Below are 21,990 nucleotides of genomic sequence, written 5' to 3'. Positions count from 1 at the left end.
CGGAAAGTTGTTTGAACTCTTTCTGACTGACTTCGGAGATGTTTACACTTAGAGCCTGCAAGCCTTTCTCACATATACAAGTTTCGATGACAATCTTTCTAATGCTGCCATACACAGCTTCGGCAATAAAAATGTTGCCTTTGTTTTTAGTACTCTAACATATTCTTATTAAAGCAGTATATATAGTTAGCTTCAAAAAAGTTATTTACAAAAACATCTAATACAAACTATACCGAGACAAACAAACAGGTTATTTTTTTACAATATTCACATGGGACTTAACCTAAGTAAAAAATCAATGTAATGTGCTTTGGAATATTTAATATTTAAGTTACAATTGAGTTTTTACACTTTGCTTATAACTGTATTCACTCGGCTCACTGTTTGACTTCCACTGATCCAAATTAAAACATTTATCCAGACTTATAAGAAAATTACTGATTTGACAATTTTAACGAAAAATAAATAAACAATAGCAATACATTTAAAGCGAATTAAAAATAATACAAGATAATGATAAATAAAATATAGTGGTATCTTGCTAATCTGAATCTCTTTAGTCCGAACCCTCCAGTAATCCGAACTGCGGTTTGAAAGAAAAAAAAAGTTTTATTTATTACGTAATATTATTTTGTGTACTATTAATTAAGAATGTAGCATTCTCAGTTGCTGCTACTTGCTGCTACTTGGGAAGCTGTCAAACCTGAGGCAATTCGAGCATCATGGAAAAAAAACTGTGGCCTGCTAGAATTTACCATGATAACTACGGTGATATATACAAAAAGAGGAAATTCAAAACATGCATAATTTGGTTAAAAATATAAATCCAGATGTTGAAATTTCACAGATGTTACGGAATAGATTACAGGTGGAACTGAAAGTGAATTCGAAATCAAATCCGATGCTGAAATTATAAATATAAATATGATGCTACAGAATGAATTAGAAGACAATGCTGATGATAAAGGACTCAAAGAATAAAAGTAAAACGATGAGGCAGTTGACAGTTTTAATATGTGTATAGAATGGGCTAAGCAGAATGATATGCCATTCCACAAAATTTTATTGCTAATAAAGCTCTGAAAATACAGCATTTTTAAGAAGCATTTGAAAAAAAGTTTAGCTTCCAAGAAGCAAAAGAAAATCAGTGACTTTTTTTACAAAGAAATAAAACTTTTTTGTGTTATTTTGTGAAACTTTTTTTTCAGGATACCCTCTTTGTGTTGTGTACAAGATAGTGATATTTTTTATGCAAATTAAGTTATTTACTGAACTATGCAATTTTATTAAATCAGAATCCTCAACAATACAGGTATATACAAACTAAATGTTTACTAAAATAAACTTGTGTGTTATATTATTTTTTAAGTTTTACATTACAGTACAGTAGCTGTTTTTCTATCGGTTACTTCATTTATTTACAGAATTAAATTGATAACATTAGAATCTGATTAGTTTTGTCTTAAACGCTAGTTATTGTTGTCTCTTGGGGGGAAAATTCACTAATCCGAACGAGCACAGTTTTTATTAGTTCGGATTAGCGAGATACCACTTTATTATTTTTTCAGTTTTAATTAAATTTGTAAGTAAGGAGGAATACACAAGAGATCGACCAAAAATTGCTCCACAGTCGACAGGTTGAACACCCCTTCCTCTTTTTACAGGAACTTTACCTTCTCTTACTGTTCTGAGAAATCCTCCTTCCATCCTTTCAGTATGCCCAAAATATTTTAACTTTCTTCTGTCAATATCCTTAAGGAGCCTTAAAGTTCTGCTGATCTTTTCTGACACCATTCATTTGTATGCCTTTCAGTATATGATATCCTCAGCAGCCTTCTGTAACACCACATCTCAAAAGCCTCTATCGTTTTCTTATCTGGCTTCTTTAGGTTTCAAGTTTCACATCCATAAGTTGCTGTTGGAAAAACAACTACAACCAAAATTCTCAACTTTGTTACCATGAAGGTAGATCCATCCTTCAAGATTTTAGACAAGTCTCTTGCTGTTGATCCTAAGTACTCAAACTTGCTGACTTCCTCAACTCTTTCTCCATTAAGGTACACTTTTTTCTCAAGAGCTTCCCTGTTTGTATTTCCTTTGATAACAATGATCTTTGTCTTGCTAGGATTGAGTTGAAGTTCTCTGTTATTACTGATCTTGTTAACTTTATCAAGAATTTGTCCTAGTTCTTCCTTGTCATTACAGAGGAATATGGTATCATATGCATACCTGGGATTACTGATCCTATCCTAATTCCTGTCTTGAGTTCATCCAATGCTTTTCACATGAAGTCTTCAGCATATATACTAAACAAATAAGGAGAAAGTAAACATCCATGCCTAACTTCCTTTCCAAACTAAAGCCATACAGTTAATCCATCAACTGTTTTTAATGTGGCTTCTTGCTCCCTGCACAAGTTGGTTATCAACCAGATAGTGTGTTGCGGAAAACCCATTATTTTCATTACTTCCCACAGTTTCACATGCTGAGCACAGTCAAAAGTATTAGAGCAGTCTAAGAAACACATTATCAGAGGGAGTCTAAATTCTTTATATTTTTCTATGATTTGTCTAAGGCAAAGATCTGATCAGTGGTGCCCTAACCTTTCCTAAAATGTGCTTGTTCCTCAAGCATCTCTGCCTCAACTTTGGCCTCAGTCCTATTTAGCATGATCTTCAATAAAATTTTGCTTGCATGAGATATTAAACTAATAGTAATATAATAATAGTAATAATATATATATATATATATATATATATATATTAAGTTTAAGGGAGATGGTAAATTATTGTACAGCCAGGTACGAAACTCGGATTGAAATCCATCGAATCCTAGAGTTTCATGCAGAAAAAACTATCGGCGAACCCAAGTGTAAGTAATCACTTGGGAAGTACAACATCAGGGCAACTCACAGCAAAGGTGGAGCAAGCTTCGTCACTGTCCTTAATATTCTCTCATAATGTAAAATGCAGCCCCTAGGAGATGTATTACGGTTTTACATTATGAGAAGAGGTCACTACTCAGACCAGTTTCAACCCTTCTCATCCTTGATATTCCAGGTCTACCTACTCACTGATGAGACCTCAAAAAGGGTTGAAACCGGTCTGGATAGTGACCTCTTCTCATAATGTAAAACAGTAATACATCTCCTAGGAGCTGCATTTTACATTATGAGAGAATATTAAGGACAGTGACGGAGCTTGCACCACCTTTGCTGCGAGTTGCCCTGGTGTTGTACTTCCCAAGTGATTACTTACACTTGGGCTTGCCGATAGTTTTTTCAGCATGAAACTCTAGGATTCGATGGATTTCGATCTGAGTTTGGTACCCAGCTGTACAATAATACGGGATTTACCATCTTCCTTAAACTTAACTTATGTCTCTGGTAAAATAGCCTTTTGGCTTGTTATAGTAGTAATAATAATATATAAGTACACCATTTTAGCAATTCGTTAGTAGAGGTATATGTAAGTTCAGTTCACTTAAAACCTTGATATTCCAGGTCTACCTACTCACTGATGAGACCTCAAAAAAGGGTTGAAACCGGTCTAGGTAGTGACCTCTTCTCATAATGTAAAACAGTAATACGTCTCCTAGGAGCTGCATTTCACATTATGAGAGAATATTAAGGACAGTGACGGAGCTTGCACCACCTTTGCTGCGAGTTGCCCTGGTGTTGTACTTCTCAAGTGATTACTTACACTTGGGCTTGCCGATAGTTTTTTCGGCATGAAACTCTAGGATTCGATGGATTTCGATCCGTTTCGTACCCTGCTGTACAATAATACAGGATTTACCATCTCCCTTAAACATAACTTATGTTGCCAGTAAAATAGCCTTTTGGCTTGTTATATATATATATATATATATATATATATATATATATATAATGTAATTAATTTTTTAACTTGAGGATACCGTATATTAGGGTTACCAAGTAATTTTATAAGCTTGGTTATTTAACTCCTAATCCCAAGTAAGCAAATATTTAAGTTTGCACCTGAAACATAGTTCAAGGCTAAAGATGGCACAATACTATAGCAACTCATTGTAAAGGTGGGTAAAGCCCTGATTACTATTCTTAGTATTTCCCATAATCTAAAGCACATCTCACTAGAAGATGTATACTGCAATACATTATGGGTAGGTCACTAACCAGACCGGTTTCAACCTTTTTTGAGGTCTCCTCGGTGAGTAGCTAGACCCTAAATATACCAAGGTTTTAGTAATACAGAGTCTTATCAACTTTACCTATACAAGTTGCTACAAGGTGTTTTTATTTTTAATAAGAATCTCTGGAGGAGATATAGATGTAATTAATTTTTTAATTTGGGGATACTGTATATTAGGGGTAATTTTATAAGCTTAGTTATTTAACTCCTAATCCCAAGTAAGCAATCAGTTAACTTTGCGCCTGAAACATAGTTCAAGTCTAAAGATGGTACAACACCAGGGCAACTCATTGTAAAGGTGGGTAAAGCACTGATCACTATTCTTAGTATTTCCCATAATGTAAAGCTGATAAGGCTCTGTATTACTCAAACCTTGGTATTTAGGGTCTAGCTACTCACTGAGGAGACCTCAAAAAAAGTTGAAACCGGTCTGGGTAGTGACCCCACCCATAATGTATTGCAGTATACATCTTCTAGTCAGATGTGCTTTACATTATGGGAAATACTAAGAATAGTGATCAGAGCTTTACCCACATTTACATTGAGTTGCCCTGGTGTTGTACCATCTTTAGACTTGAGCTATGTTTCAGGCGCAAACTTAACTGTTTGCTTACTTGGGATTAGGAGTTAAATAACCAAGCTTATAAAATTACTTGGTAACCCTAATATATATATAATATAATATATATTTTCTACATACATATATATATATATATATATAGAAAGTTAATATATGTAGAAAGTTTTTTACCTTGGGTATAATATATGTTAAAGATATATATTATTATAATATTTAATATATGTTAAAGATACCAGGCTGTTTTAAACCTGGTTTTACTCCATTTTCCAAGTAAGCAAACAGACAAATAAGTCAAGTTTGCACCTGCACGTAGTGTGAGTCCAACTGACCCACAAGGTAGTGGAAGTCTAGGCAACTCGTGGTAAAGGTGGTATAAGATCTGATCACTATTCTTAATATTTACCCTTAATGCAAAGCCCATCTCCTTGAGGAGATATATGATGCTATGCATTAAAGGCAAGGGGCCACTACCCAGACCGGTTTTGACCTTTATTGAGGTCTCATCAGTGCGAGCCAGGCTTAGAAATACCAAGGTTAAGTAATACAGAGCTTATAAGTATTTTAGCAAAACAAGTTATCAAAAGTTGCTTTGACCTAATTAAATAAAAATCTCAGGATGAGAGATAGATGTAGAGAGTTTTTTACCTTGGGTATTTCCCAAGTAAGCAAACAGGCTTATTTGTCTCTTTGCTTACTTGGGAAATGGAGTAAAACCAGGTTTAAAATAGCTTGGTAGCTTTAACATATATTATACCCAAGGTAAAAAACTTTCTACATCTATCTCTCATCCTGAGATTTTTATTTAATAAAGTTAAAACACCTTATGGTAACTTGTTCTGGTAAAATACTTATAAGCTCTGTATTACTCAAATCTTGGTATTTCTAGCCTGGCTCCCACTGATGAGACCTCAATAAAGGTCGAAACCGGTGCGGGTGAGACTTGGGTTGTGAGAGGCTCTGCTTGGGAACAGGTTTTTGCCTGTCTCTGAGTGGGACCACCGCTGAGATTGTGGCTCTTCTTGGTGGTTGGGTGAGCCTGCCACTGGGTAGAGCCAATGCCGAGAAGTTCTTCTCAGTGACGGGGTGAGCCTGTCATTGAGTGGAATAACGCGGAGTTGGGCGATCTCTTGAGATCGTCTTATTTTTAGAGCCTGTTTCACTTATTCATAAGGTCGAAACCGGTTTGGGTAGTGGCCCCTTGCTTTTAATGCATAGCATCATACATCTCCTCAAGGAGATGGGCTTTGCATTAAGGCTAAATATTAAGAATAGTGATCAGAGCTTATACCACCTTTACCACGAGTTGCCTAGACTTGCACCACCTTGTGGGTCAGTTAGACTCACACTATGTGCAGGTACAAACTTGACTTATTTGTCTGTTTGCTTACTTGGGAAATGGAGTAAAACCAGGTTTAAAATAGCTTGGTATCTTTAGCATATATTTATATATATATATATATTTATAAAATTAAAATTTAACTGACTAGAACCCGAGAATGTATAACAAAAACCTTTAATAAATCACGACTAGTTTCATCGTTGTTCCGACTTCTTCAGGTGAGTAAGAAATAACAAGGTAAAAAACATGGACTTTCCAGCTTAATAAAAAGAAGCAGAATAGTAACAGTCATATTTGAATAAGTGACCGCGTGCTACTGTTGGCATGAGTTGAATGTGTGTGACAGCTAATTTTAGAGCACCAATATTGGATTACTGCGCTTTGGGAATCAGGCAAATTGTAGCTTTGATTGTTGTTCAAGTGTGAAGGGTCCAGAACTATTTCTTTTGATTCTATAATTCGTCTTCCAAATTCATCCTTGCATCTATATAAATTGGTTGTGTGGTCCCAATCAACTTGGTGTGGCCGTTCTTCGAGGTTTGAGTTTACGGAGAAGAGAACATGACTGGAAAGGGCGCTCGCTCACATTCTACTGTAGGAGATGTCACGTCTATGTTCCTCAAGAAGAAGTGAAACAGATTTATCTCTCTGGCCAAAATAAGGTTGACCACAGTCGCACATAACCTTATAAACACCCGAAACATGCAGTTGGTTGTGTTTTGGTTTTGGTCGACTCAGAAAAGAACTAAGTTTTGGCAGAGTAGTATAGTCGGTCTTTATGTTGAAATTCTTCATAATCCTAGATAGTTTTGGGGTAAGAGAGCTGATAAATGGTTGGATTCATCTTCTTGTCTGGGTTGTTGGTGTGGTCTCAAACGTTTAGTGATGTTACGAGATGAATATCCATTATTTAAGAAGGTATAAATAAAGTCTAAAATTAGCTGTCACACACATTCAACTCATGCTAACAGTAGCACGCGGTCACCTATTCAGATATGACTGTTACTATTCTGCTTCTTTTTATTAAACTGGAAAGTCCATGTTTTTTATTTTGTTATTTTTATAAGTCTTATGTTATTTCTTACTCACCTGAAGAAGTTGGAACACCGATGAAACTAGTCGTGATTTATTAAAGGTTTTTGTTATACCTTCTCGGGTTCTAGTCAGTTAAATTTTAATTTTATAAATGTATACATCTCGAGTCAATCCTAATTACAAGAATATATATATAATAATAGTAATAACTAATAATATTAAAGTAATATTTTTCTATGATTTGTCTAAGGCAAAGGATCTGATCTCTGGTGCTGTAACCTTTCCTAAAATCTGCATGTTCCTCAGGCATCTCTGCCTCAACTTTGGCCTCAGTCCTATTTAGCATGATCTTCAATAAAATTTTGCTTGCATGAGATATTAAACTAATAGTTCTGTAGTTCTTGCGAGCTTTCATATCTCACTTCTTATGTAGTGGTACGAAAACCAATTTCTTCCAATCTCTAGGCCATGATCCTGTCTCCCATATCCTTGTAATCAATCTATGAAACACTCTTATCCCTCCATCTCCTGTGACTCTAATTAATTCTGCTGGGATTCTGTTTGAACCTGGGGTCTGTCTTATTGCTGTTAAGCTACTTAACTGCTCTTTCAACTTCATGCCTAAGTGGAGGAGGTTCCAAAACGGAATTTTCCTGGTAAGAGGGTTCCTCTAAATTTTCTGTATCCACTCTGTTGTACAGTTCCTCAGAGTATTCTTTCCATCTGTTTTTGATTTCCAATTCTTCTGTTAGTAATGCTCCACTCCTATATTTGATGACATTCAATTTGCACTTGAACTTATGCTTTAGGTCACAAACTAAATAAAATATCCTTTAATAATTGTGCCTCCTCATCTGGAACTCTATCTCTTCACATTTATTAGTATAAAACTTTTCCTTGTCCTGCTTAATGGCTCTTCTGAATTTTATAAGAATATAAGAGATTACTCAATGTAATCTCTCATATTCTTCAGTCCCTGTGTCTCTTTGTTTTTCCAACTGTCTTTTTTTTTTATTATTTCCATGTTGAATCTCATATCTGTGGGTCTCTTGGTCTTCTTACTGGACCAAGGTTCTTGGCTGTATCCTGTATTATCACCTCGACTCGTTCCCAAAGCATTTCTGGTGAGTTCTCCTCACTGGTCTCCAAACAATCTTCCAACCGAGTTGATGTTTCTTCTGTGAATCCTCTAGGAATTACTCCAACATCCAGTCTAGTGGGATATGCCTGACTTGGAAGTTTTTGGAGTCTTAGTCTTACTTTGGCTCTTACTAGCTGATGGTACATACCACAGTCTGCTCCAGGACAAGTATGCACATCAGAGATGCTGGTCTTCTACTGCTGGAGAGCCAGGATGTAATCAATCTGGTGCCTTGACCTATCATTGTTAGATACCCAAGTATAGGTCCATTATGGGTGTTTCTGGAAGCAGGTATAGGTAATAACAAATCTGTTAGCCTGAGCAAATTCCAACAGTCTTTCACCACCGGTGTTAGATTCACTCAGACTAAACATGCCACACTCTGGCCTGACTCTCATACTCTTTCCCACTTTTGCATTTAAGTCCCCTAAGATATAAAGCATGTCTCTCCTTGGTAGGCAGTCCAAAAACAGTCTGGAAGTTTTCATAGAATACTCAATCTCTTCATGACACCTATATATGCATAAACTACCACAATTGATACATTAGTAGGCTGAGCTTTAACTCTGATAGAAAGTATCCTATCATTGATTGGGTTATAACTAAGAAGGCTTCTTGCCTGAGCTGTCTTCAGTATCACAGCTATCCCCTTGATGCGTTGAGTCACCTCTTGAGTAAACAACTAGCTTACCATCCTGTCTTTTGAAGTGACCTTCTCCATTCCATTTGATGTTATTTGATGATTCCATTTGATAAATTGGATGTCAATTTTATACCTATCCATCTCTTTACAGACAATCTCAAGAGTACCCATCTGTAGACCCCGAATATTCCATGTGCCTATGTAAAATTTCCTTCCAAGATTAATCCTATACCGTCTGTGTTCCTCATTCACAATATCACTGACCTTTGTTGGAGACTGTAATATACATCTCGAACAGGATCCTCTGCCTAAGCCCTGAATGCGGTTCTGATTATTCTGTGACAACCGATGCAGCATGAGATGTATTATAGAGCACAACCATATCAGCATTTTGGAATGAAGTCACTGCAAGAAAAAAGCGGTAGGGTTGCAGAGGCCCTTTCCACATATCTCTGAAGTTTTGTCTCCCCAATTCATCCCACATTGACCAGGTTGGGTTGGGACTTCTGCCTACTAGGTTAGGCAGATTCCCATTGCATAAGATGAAATGAAATAACCAAATAGGAAAGATTCACCTCTAGCCCTGGAATACTTTAATAGCATCGTGGAGGGGGTAAGGAGCAAGATGAAAAGAATGAAGGAACAAATAAGGGGGAGGGGAGCAGTCTACAGATAATATAACAGATGAATTTACTAAAATAAAGAGTCAAAAGGCATCAGTTCACAATGCAAAAATTATAAAAAATCAACTGGATATTAGATCCAGCATTATTTCAAGCCGAGTTTTAGGATGACTCACAAATGGCAGCAGGTGTATTCCCATAAGCTCAACTTATTTTTATGAAACTTCCATAGTTTCTACAATCTGCTTTGAAATAATGCTGGATCTAATATCCACTTGATTTTTATAATAACAGATGTATATTTCCAGCATCAAATACCTCAGTTTTGCCACACCCATACTCACTAAAGTGAGCCCTTGAGGATAGATTAAAAGAATAGCTGCTGTTAACTGAGATAAATCAAACTTTAATACCATATTTTGTATTAAAGCTATTCTGCAGTATCCACTCACAACAAGATTTTTGTTACTGAGCCAGGAATGGTTTGCTGCTTATGTCCTCTGTTTTCACAGTTCACAACATGAATTAGCTTGTGTAATTAAATGTTTGAAAATTTTAGTTCGGCGATACCATAAAATGCTATTTAATACTATTATTTAAAAAATGCAATTATCTTGCAATGACAAGTCAAAGATTGGATCATGTGAGTTGAGTGCATTGTCAAAAATTGTGTCTGACTCTACATCATATTCTACCTACTTTCTTGTTTTCTTGTATTTTATTATTTGTCTTTCCAGTTAAATTATTGTTCATGATGTATATAAATTCACCCTTCATTATGAACAATAAATCAAATAAAATGTAAACTTTTAGTTGCGATGAGCTGTATTATTATTATTTTTATTTTTTATTTTTTGATGAAAATGTCCATTAGCTTTGCTTATTCCTCTTCTTCTTTTCATCATAAATTTTGTAGAGAACATCTCTGCAAGACCCTTGACTGTAAATTGTTTAACTACCTCTTCTCGTTTCTCTTTTCAATCTTCCTTTTCTTGTTCTTCCTCTTCTGCAACACGTTTTTCTTCCATTTCAATGAATTCTTTGTTCGTCAACTCTTCAGGAGCATTTTCTATGAGTTAACTATATTGTCATTCACTTCAAGATTCAGATTGTTTGCTAGGCCCACTATTTCTTAATCAATTTACAAAGGTCTTCATTTTTTTTCTCAAAACTTCCAAAATCGTACATTTTTAATGTTTTTTTTTCGTATACCACTCGTACGTTGAGAAGTTACTTTGTCCCAAGCCACAGCAATATTTTTAATAGAATGATAAATATTGAATGCTTTCAAGAATTGCATAATGGCTTATTAAAAAAAAAAAAAAAAGTTCTCCATAGATAATAAGCCTTAAACACTGCAAGAACTCCCTGATCCATCGGTTGAATCAATGAAGTAGTGTTTGTTGGGAGAAACATGACCTTGATCTCGGGGTGAAGATCATCGATGTAAGGTGGATGACCTGGAGCATTATCTAGAATTAATAAAATTTTAAATTCTACATTTTATTTCATACAATAGATTTCCATTTCACTCTCATAACAGTTGATTAAGGCATCTGCAAACAATTTTTGAGTCATCCACGACTTTTCATTGCTCCGATAATGAACTCGAAGAGTATGCTTGCTAATGTTTTTGAAGGCTCGTGGATTCTAACTGTGCGATATCACAAATGGTTTCAGTTTATATCCAGCCACATTACCCCCTAACAGAATCATAATACTGTCTTTAAGAGCTTTGAAACCAGGGATAGATTTTAGCTTATTATAATTTTGTCGAATTTCTCCAAGCAGCCTTCTCATCGGTACCTGCAGATTCATCATACATTTTCACATTATGTAGCCACATTAAATCTCATGAACCAACCAGAATAAGCATTGAATTTGTAGTTGTAATTGGGTCCTGCTTTCTTCTTCAACTTGTTGAAGATTTAGTGCCTTAGCAGTTATGGTCATAGTGCTAAGGGGTATTCTCTTTTGGTTTTGGTCCTCTATCCATGAGGCAAGTAGCTTTTCCATATCACCGATAGGACCTGTCGTTGCTTTGTCACTGTCATCAATTTAATGGAAGCAGATCCTTTCACAGCCTCTACGATTTTATCCTTATTTTTAAAGATGATCATCACTGTAGAATGAGACCATCCGAAGTCATATGCAATCACACTGACTGGCTTACCATCTTCATGTTATAACTTGCAACTTCATTTCAAGATCAGTTGCTTGCCTCTTTTTCTGTGATTCTTCACTAGGTTTTTTGATTGGACATGTAGGGGTCCCATGCTGCACAAAATATCATGAAATATTTAATGATAAATACACAAATAACCTATTTCTCAAACACAAAATCAACAGAGGAACTGTTCAAGACACGTGCAGACTGCTGAGGGAGATTACCGCTGAATCCTTTGTTGCCACTGTGCATGATGCATTGTTGCTAAATATAAACCTTTTTACTTTACGCTCGCTTGCATCTTGTTCGAAAGTATAGTCAAAATTTTATTTATTCCTTTATGGGATCACAGACGTATCTTTGAAAGGACTTAACTTGAATGGACGTAAGTCGAGGGATGACTGTACTCTGGATTAGAGATAGTTCTTGGAAGTTTTTCCACTTGGTTATACTATAAATTAAAGATACCAAGAACTTTAAACCAAGTATATAATTTCCTGGTATCTTTAATTTATAGTATGACCAAGTGGAAAAACTTCTGACAACCATCTCTAATCCGGAGTATTTTAATAATAAGGTGTTACACCTTTTGTCTACTCATATATGGAAATATGACTTCTGCATTACTTCAACCTTAATATCACCTCTGGGTCTGGCCCCCACTGATGAGACCTCAATAAAAGTCAAAACAGGTCTGGGTATTGATCCTTTCCATAATGCATAGCATTATACATATTATGATATACTAAGGCAAGTGATATGAAGTTATTAGCCTCTTTATCTATATGAGTTGCCCCAGTCTTGAAAATACTTCAGGCACAAATTTTGTTTGCTTACATTTGGATAAAGGATTTTATTTATTTATTCTTATGGCAAGAGCAGCAACAGGTCAATGTCCTGCCAGAAAACCAATCCAGGGCCTCATCTGTCACCACGTGGATGTCCTGGCGGCCACTATGAAATTGGCACCTTGGGCAATCATTCACAATATGAGTGATTGTGTGGGCCACAGGGGAACAGTCACAGTAAGGGTGGTCTGATAGTCTCCATTTATGTAGTAGATATCCACATCTGCCCTGGTTAGTTCTGATCCTGTTGATTGATGACCAAATCTTCCTAGAAAGGGCAAAACCAGGCTGCAGAGCACAGGGATCTTCAACCAGGAAACCATTTGTTTGAAGATTTGGGCCATTGTTCTCTCCACATGTCAGGTGCTGATGGTAAGGCAGCTGGTAAGACGAAGAGAGTTCATCCATGGACCAGAAAGAATTTCGTGATTTTAGGTGAATACTAGGTGGATTTATGAGAGTCTGGGGCAGGAGCGGGTTGCTCATTACTTTATTAAATATTTTAATTGAAACTTGTCTTCTCTGTATATTTGGTGGAACAATGTTAAATAAGACAGGCAGCCAGGGGAGAGGGGTGCTTCTCAGTGTCCCACTAATTGTGCACATGGTAGAGTTTAGCTGGGTGTCTATAATGTTAATGTGCACATTTCTTTCCCCAGACAGGGGCACAGTATTCTTCTGCAGAGAATACAGGGGCTAGTGCAGACAACCTTAAGACATCAGCACCACAACCCCAGGTTGTTTCAGCAAGCCATGAGATGATATTATTTCTCATTTTAAATTTGTTGGACAGGTTGGTGATGTGCCTTTTATAGGTTAGGCATTTTCTGTCCAGGCTCACTCCAAGGTATTTTGGGTGAGGCTCATGTTATACTATTTTGTCACAAAGAGAGGTTGAGGTGTCGATTTGCCTCTTCATTGTTCAGGTGGAATGCTGTGGACACAGTTTTTGTTGGGTTTGGAGTCAGGCACCACTGCTTAAAGTACACCTCCGGGATGTTCAGGTCTGTGTTCAAGGTTGTTTCCAGGTTGGCAAAAGAAGTAGACTGGTGTAGGATAGTGAGATGGCATATACATATTTGCTTGAGCTGGTATGTGGTAAGTCAGACATGTAGACGTTAAATAGTAAAGGGGATAGCACAGAGCCCTGTGGAAGACCGTTGTGGAGGAATCTGGGCCTCCTCTTTTTTCCACCAATATGGACCTGGATCTTTCTGTTTGGAGAGAATGGATTCAGAAAGCTGGAAAGTTGTTTTGCACCTTATGATATTGCTTAACTTTAGGCAACATCATCTTTACGAGGAGGCCCCTGATCCAGACTGTTTCATAAGCTGATATTAGATCGATGAAAGTGACTCTGGATTTAAGTTTCTTCTGCAAACCTGCTTCAGTCTGTGTTGTCAGGGCCAGGACCTGGTCACAGCAACTTCTTCCTGGCCTGATGCCAGTTGTTAAATCAGGAGTGCTCTTTTGATGAGTGGTGAAATTCTTTTAAGGAGAATTCGTTGAAAGAGCTTAAAGGTGGAGCAACGCAAGGAGATAGGTTGTAAATTTTTGACATTATTTGGATCTTTCCCTGGTTTGGGCACAGAAATTTGGTTTTCTGTCACAGTTTTGGTAGTTTTCCAGTTGTTATAATATTTGAGAAAAGGGCAGCCAGCCATGTTTGACCTCATTGGCCCTGATGTTTTAGAAACACAGGGAGGATACCATCCACTCCTGCAGTTTTGCCATTCTTGGTGAGTTTTAAGGCTTCCTGCACCTCTTCAAGGAAAACTGGCTGTACATGTTCAGGAAGCTTGGACAGCCAGTTTCCCTCTTTAGATTTTTTCTGATGGAAGATTGCACAGTTATTTTCCTGGTAGAGGAAAATATCCCCCCCCCCCTAATTTTCTCAGGAGTGACCATCTTTTCCAGCTGGATTTGGTGAAGTCAAGTTCATGTCTAGTTGAGATCCATCTTTCCTTTCCGTTTTTGTTAAACGTTGCTATGAGCTCCTTAGCAATAGTTGGGTCTTCAGTTTTTTCATATTTGGCTAAAAGTTCCTCGGTATCCCTTCTCAGGCATGGGATGTATTGTTTTCTGTAGCCTCTAGGAATAGAGACTTTGGCTGCCATTTTCATTAGTTTGACAAATCTGGGATATCAATTAGGAGTGGGTGGTATTGCTGTAATGATTTGCTCAATTTGCTTTTCAAATATATTCCAGTTGGATCTGCAAAAGGTTCCATATAGCAATTGGTATTCCAGTGATGATTGGGATTGATGTACCTATCTCTATTAGTGTAGGACAATGCTGGCTGTTAGGGAATCTGTTGAGGATGGTTCTGGTTGTTGGTAGAGGGTGGTCTTTAGAGACTATGCACAGATCAGGGGTGTAGATTCTGTTACATCTGGCTGAGTGAAGAGTGCCTTCTTGCTTGGCGTCATAGATCAAATACAGGTTATATGTATCCATCCAATTAACTAGGTTATTACCATCCTGGTTGTTAGAGGAATAGCCCCACATGGTGTGATGAGAGTTGACGTCACCAACATAGATAGAGGGTGAGGTGGCGGTTCTTCCATCTGGTCAGGCCAGGATTGCAATGGTCATTTGTAGATGTTATCGATGGTGGTATTTTGAATTTTAATATCTGTGGAGTATTCTGCTTCAAGCATATGTTGAGTTATGTCCTTGAGACCAGACCGGATGTAGGTTGCCAAGCCATGCTTGAGTTGGCAATTATAAGACACAAGAATTAGGCCTGGGGGATCTTTAGTATGTTGAGAGCTGTGTCAGGCACATGGGTTTCCTGGAGAGCCAGGACATCAATCATTTTGTCTTTGGCTATTTTTCTGATGACTTTGGAAAAGTGTATAATTTCTTGGTATCTTTAATTTAAAAATCTCTGTCAAGATAATTTTATACATTCCTTTAACTTCTTTCTATAGTCAACATTTCTGAGTCTTGATATTGTCTTAGTCGCTTGCTCTGGATGTTCTGCAGTGTTTCCACATCACAATGAAATCTGCATGACCAGATTTGAGCACAGTAGTCCAAGTGTGGTCTGATCAGTGCTTTATACAGTGGCAGAACCCCTCCTTATTAGAGCAGCAATGCAACGTACAATCTTGGCAACAACTGCAACGTGCCTACTAAACTTCAATCTGCTCATCCCCTAGATCTCGAATCTCCTCCACTTGCTGAAGCATAATTCCATCAATATAGCACATAGCCTTATTCTTTGCAGTCTAAAATGCAACACTTTGTATTCATTAATATTAAAACTATAATTGCACTCTCATTTGCCCTTGCAAAAACTCTCTTTAAATCTTTATGTGGAGAATTAACATCAGCAGTACGTATAATTTTTACAAGCTTTGCATCATCAGCAACCAACTGAAGATCTCTAGTCATTCTACATGAAATATCATTAACAAATAAATTAAAACAGCAGTTGAAGAACAGAACTCAGGGATAGACTACTGGTACCTCCTTTTTTGAGATGACTGCATTAGGCATAACTTGTTATTGTTCTGAATGCCAATCTCTGATACATCTAACCAATATTTTTTCCTTTACTCTCTCTCTCTCTCAGATCACATGCTTACTTGCTAGAAACTTTTGATATGCTATGTTATCACCACCATGGATTCACCATGTCATTATGATTTTTCTCTCCTTGCAGACAACTTCACCATATGTCTTTCTGGCTGAATCATTTATTCAACAGCATCTGCCATTCAATCTCCAATATTGGTTTGTTGTTTTCAAATTCTTTCAAGTTTTCTTGAATGTCTGCCTCAATGCTGCAGCAATTCTCTGATATCTTCACACCTTTTTCAGTATGGCTTCTGAACTTCAAATTATTTTTCTCTACAATCACCCCAAGATTCCTTTCTTCTCCACATCTTTCATCATAACTCTGTCAAGTTTTAAAACCTTACATTTAGTTGCATTAAACTGACTATAGGTTTGGATCTATAGGTCAACTGACAATCTGGGCAGTTGACCTATAGATCCTATAGATCTATAGAGTTGACCTATAGATTGTCAGTTGACCAATCTGGATGTCAGATTGGTCAACTGCATTCAGGATTGGCTGTCTGATAGGTATCAGAGAGTTGTGTATGGTGGAGCAGTTTCAAGGAGGCAGAGGGTTACAAGTGAGGTCCCACAGGGCTCAGTACTAGGACCTATATTGTTTAACTCTTAATATCAATGACATTGCAAGGGGATATTCAGTTGTTTGCAGATGATGCAAAGCTGGGAAGGATTATTAGTAATAGTGCAGATGTGGTAGCCCTGCAAGAGGATTTGAATAAGCTAGATAGATGGGCAAATGAATGGGGATGTCAGTTTAATGCAGCAAAATGTAAGGTCTTGAGGTTTGGGAAACATCGATGGAATGCTGCATACTCTATGGGAGGAGTTATACTGGAGGAAGTAGGGGGAGATGAGATCTGGGGTTGATGATTGATAGAAACCTGAAATTTAGGGGACATATTGCAAAGGTGGTGAAGGTAACACAGAGGATTGTTGCAATTATGAGAAGGACACTGACCTGCAGAGATAAAAGGGTTATCATTCCGTTGTATAAATCTCTGATCAGACCACACTTAGACTATTGTTCTCAGATTTGGTCCCCCAGGATTTGAAGGGGATAAATTAACTGTGGAAAGGGTACAAAGATGGTTTCAGGACTGTACAAGGATAGTTATGAGGATCGGCTGAGGAAATGTGGACTGCAGAGTTTGGTGGATAGAAGAAGGAGAGGTGATATGATTGAGACTTTTAAACTGTTGAGAGGTGGTTACAGGGTTGACACTGGGGAGTTCTTTTGCTTGATTGAACAGTGGGAAGGAGTGATGACAAGAGGCCATCCCTGGAAGTTATGAAAGGAAACTGTGAGCAAGAGGGTGAGGAGTGGTTTCTTTTCATGGAGAGTGGTTGAACCGTGGAATGCATTGCCTGATGGAGTAGTGAGAGCGAGAACGGTCAATGAGTTTAAGGAGTGGTATGATAGACTTTGTGTTTCTTGGGGGGGGGGGGACCTCCCACGATGAGTCTTTTGACTCCATGGAGGCCTGAATAATAATAATAATAATAAAAATAATAATTTGTCCACCTTTCTAGCTTATTGAAATTCTCTTGAGCCAAAACTATATAGTTATGTTTGTTTTGTTATTACCCATACTGGTTTTTAAGTTTGCACAATTGAAATTAACTGTTTGTAACTTGACTTGAAATTGCACTATTTGTAATTTTTTGTAATGATTTGTGTGGCTTTTGTTAGGATTTTATTGTCTCAGATTTTATTGTATCAATCTTATTCAACCTGGCAACCACCAGTTCTAAGATGTTGTTTCCCAGTCCACCCCATTTATTTTGGAACATGTATTAATAATGATTATTTCAAATTTTTTCAAAAAATTTCCAAATTCTGATAAACATTCTTATTATATTTATTTCTTTTAAGGTTACACGGTGATCAGCATTCATATTTATAAATTTAGGGACTCAAAAACACACGTGTTGAAAAGATTAATTTATTAATTATTAATTTATTTATTTTATTAGTAATTAATAAAATAATATTTTCAATACATGTGTTTTTGTGTCCCTAAATTTATAATCATTATATTTATTGTCAGAAGAATCTCTTTTTTTTTTTCCTGTCTTCTTTATTTTGGTAACACCTGTTATGTTAAATCTGTTACTCATCAGCTCTTCTTCTTTTCCATTGGTGATTCTTGTTGTTGATGCTGTCGTTCTTTAACTCTGCTGATGTTGAGTTGAAGTTTGTTCCAGTAGCTAAATTTTCACTGTTCACCTTGGATTCCTGAAAAAACTAGCAAGGACCTTGTTGAATCTGGCATCATCCAAGCTGGCATGAAATTTATCATTACACCGTTATGTTATTTTGATTTAAGCCAATAAGAATACATTATCAGCTAAATCCCAAACAGCCAGCTCACTCTTGTTTGTTCAGTGTCCAGGTAGATACCTACTAATGGAGCACATCACAAGAAAGTGAGGATTACATTTTAGGTCACAAACACTGGTTGGTTTTTCACATTCCTTAAATGGCAACATGGAGGTTTCCTCCTAGTATCCAGCTTTGACCATTAAGCAAACCCTTTGACCCTTATTAACAATACATTCATTTTTGTTTAAACCTGTTTTTTGTAAAGAAAAAAAAACTCATTCACAATATCTAATGGTAGTCTTTTCAACATGCTCACATATACCATGATAAGACCCTAGACCTCACATGTGTCTTAACAATGCTCCTTGCCAGTCAACTTCCAAGATTGACCCCCAGGTTCTACTACCACCTTCCATAGGCTCTTGTATTTATCTTTCATTTCTCTCTCTCTCTCTCTCTCTCTCTCTCTTTCACTTTCATTTGCTCCTCAAACTTTGAAGACCGCATTTTCCTAATATGTTTTCATATGCACTGACAGGCTGCTTATCATCTTGGACAAAACTGACTGAATTTTTTTTACCAACTCGCAATTTCCTTAGAACTCAAGTGGCCACATCTCTGCACAGTAATCGTGATGCTCTTTTACAAAGCTTTATAAAGTGAGATAATAGTGTCATTCCATATTTTAGAGTTCTCTTTAACCTATCGCTACAGATAATAGCAACCCTGCTATTATCTGTTGTGATTGGTTAATCACCTGAGCAAAGCAACTCCTAAACTTTAATTCACTGCCCACAATAATCCCCAAGTCTCTAGCTTCATTGACTACTTCCAAGAAATTCTGATTATTATAAACTCTGCATGAAATGCCCTCCATCCAAAATGCATAACTTTACGCTAGGCAACATTGAAGTGATATTCATTGTCATTTGTCCATATTACCAATCCGTTCATCTCAGCCTGCAAGTTTTGTCAGCTACATAGCTTAACACTCAGCACAAATAACTGAATATCACACTTAAGATCCTCCCCAATATCATTAATATGCATATTAAATAATAAAGTGCAGAACACTGTAGTATATCAACAGTCACCCTCCTACTCCTAGACTCAGTACCCACAATGCATTGCTTTCCGATATCCATCAGTCATCCACTCTCTAATCTGTGTTTATCACAAGTTTATTTTATAATAAACTTTGTATAATAACCCTCAATGTGGAATCCTGTCAAATTTCTTTACAAAATCCAGAAGTTGCATGATATATCCATTTTCCCTCCAACTCTCCTCTCACTTTATTATAGAGCATGCATGATTTTAAAAGCAACACACACACACACACACCTTTAACAACACCATACTTTCATCTATAGAGGATCCTAGTCATGTGCCTACCCTTAGACGTGATTCTGTACTAGTCTTTCCAATACCTTGCTCTCTTTCCACTCATTAGGAATCTATATGTGCTAAGATATAAGTTGAACAACCAGGTCAGGAGTATTGCTAACTGTTTTGCTTGTGATATTTCTTATATATTTTGGTTTTCCTCTTTTTAGAAGTACTTCCAGTCGTGGAATTTGTTCTTGAAGAAGGGATTTCTGATGAAGAAGCAATTACGCTTTTGCAATCAGAGTCAGTTTCTCCATCACAAACCCAGCAGTATCGAGAGGAAACTGAAGAAGAAGAATGTATCTTTTTTATCTCGGTAATTTGCTTCTTAAAATAATCCATGTATTGGTGTGTATAGATGCAACAATTTTTTTTACTGTTTAATCTCAACATATTATTTTTAATAATCTACCCTATATTTTTTATGTCATGTTTTGAAACTGTCGAGTCATCAGAATTTAAGGAGAACCGGGCCTACCAGTCCGGAAATCAGGGGGGCAGGGGGCTTTCGAGTCTTTAAAATTCGAGTCATCAGAATTCAAGCGGGGGGGGGGGGGGGGGGCATAGGCGGCAAGGGGGCGTAGCCCCTCCCCAGTACTCTGTACGTGTATAGGTTATCGATTTAAGTCAGCAAATTTGTTCTGTTTTTCATTGCAAAATCTTTAGCAAGCTTTGATAGTAACGAAATACCATTTTCTCTCTGATGATGGCGTATGGTGGTAGGCCTCTGTTTGGAGCTTCAAAAGTTAAGTTCAGAAAAAATAGTGATATTAGCTAAGAATTGTGTTAGAATTTGATTGTATTATGGCGTTAATTAGATTTAAATGAAAAGTTTTATTTTAAATATAGTTAATATAGTCTTTCTGCACAGCAAGTTGTGTAGTGTAGCACATGGTACTGATGCGAATCAGAACAGTGGCATCCAAGGCATTATCGTTTAAAGAAATCAACCAAAGGGACTTCATACATTGTAGCGTGAGCAAGATGTACACATTACCATAAGCAAATGGAATTTGGTTTGAAAGTAATAGTGGTGGGAAAGTGTGCCAAAAATGCTATGAAAGCATAGGTCAGGTTGCAAGATTGAAGCAGCAGACAGAACATGAGAAAATGTCTCTGACATTGTAACAGCAGATGGATTGAAGCAGATTTTAACATGATACAATCATGTTAAAAGTTACATGATTGAGAGAGAGAGAGAGAGAGAACAAAAGTGCTCATCGAAAGAATAGTAGTATGCAGTGACGCACTCAGGATTTGATCTTAGAGGGGGCTGAGCACTCAAGATTTAATCTTGGGGGGGGGGGGGAGAATCGAGTTGAGTATACGATTTGAGAATACACACTATACATTGTATACGAGCTATGACTGAGCATCTGCAATGATCACCAATACATGATACCCGTGATCTCCTGTGGCCCAGGAGATCACTTTCATTACTAGGTATTTCATTACTAGCAAACGAAGTAGCTCCCGAGCACTACTTCATTCACCTTGCATTCACAGCGCTCAGGATTCTTGAGCGCTATAGGTATTCCCACCTTATGTGACCGCTAATTCATAAGGAGCATATAACGAACATAGAAATAGAAGACACGACCCAACATAAATTTAAAGAAAAAAAAAGAATTTTAATTAGGAAAAGATTTTTGTAAGTTTTTCTGGTGTTTTTTTTCCTTTTTTCTTTTGGGGGGTGCCAAGGCCCCTTGGCCCTCTCCCTGGGTGCACCAATGGTAGTATGACAGATGTAAAGAATGGCTGTAATGAGAGAGCTCGGTTATGCTCAGTGATACACAGGATGAAGTGGGAGCTGCAATGAATGCAGAAACACCTGGCAACTGGGTCAGCTGATATCAGAAAAAAAGAAGTGTGAGAAAAGAGAAATGAATGCTTGACTAAGAGAGAAAGAAAAATCAAGGAACAAGTCTTTGTACAGCAATTCTTGTACAGAGCATAAGAGGTGTGATTGGCAAGAGATTGACCAAATCGTGCTTCCCAGCACAAAAATTAATGATGTTAGTGAGGCCATTAGAGTACAAAAGGGCAAAGTGAAAGAGTCATTCATTTTGGCTGGAACAAATCATTTAAAATGAGAAAAGTATGGCATGAAAGAGGACATCAAAGAATTACTGGAAGTAGCAA

At 37.1% G+C, this 21,990-nt stretch overlaps 1 protein-coding gene across 4 annotated transcripts in view; it reads left to right on the top strand.

The window, feature by feature from the left end:
- The window catches only part of Oseg1 (intraflagellar transport protein Oseg1), a 796,421-nt gene that overhangs the window by 681,911 nt on the left and 92,520 nt on the right, over positions 1 to 21,990 (top strand). For 3 of the 4 annotated variants that reach the window (XM_090410285.1, XM_090410300.1, XM_090410308.1), the window contains exon 25: positions 20,016 to 20,164. In XM_090410285.1, coding sequence (XP_090266411.1) covers positions 20,016 to 20,164 — 149 coding nt within the window. The remainder of the gene's footprint in view (positions 1 to 20,015; positions 20,165 to 21,990) is intronic. The other variant, XM_090410292.1, reaches the window with a different exon arrangement.

Source organism: Typopeltis vanoorti, chromosome 2 (assembly GCF_054136105.1).
Source record: "Typopeltis vanoorti isolate ZY-2024b chromosome 2, IOZ_Tvanoo_1.0, whole genome shotgun sequence".
In the NCBI taxonomy this organism is placed as follows: domain Eukaryota; kingdom Metazoa; phylum Arthropoda; class Arachnida; order Uropygi; family Thelyphonidae; genus Typopeltis; species Typopeltis vanoorti.
Note: the sequence above shows the minus strand (reverse complement) of the source record. Positions and strands in the feature narration are given on the sequence as shown.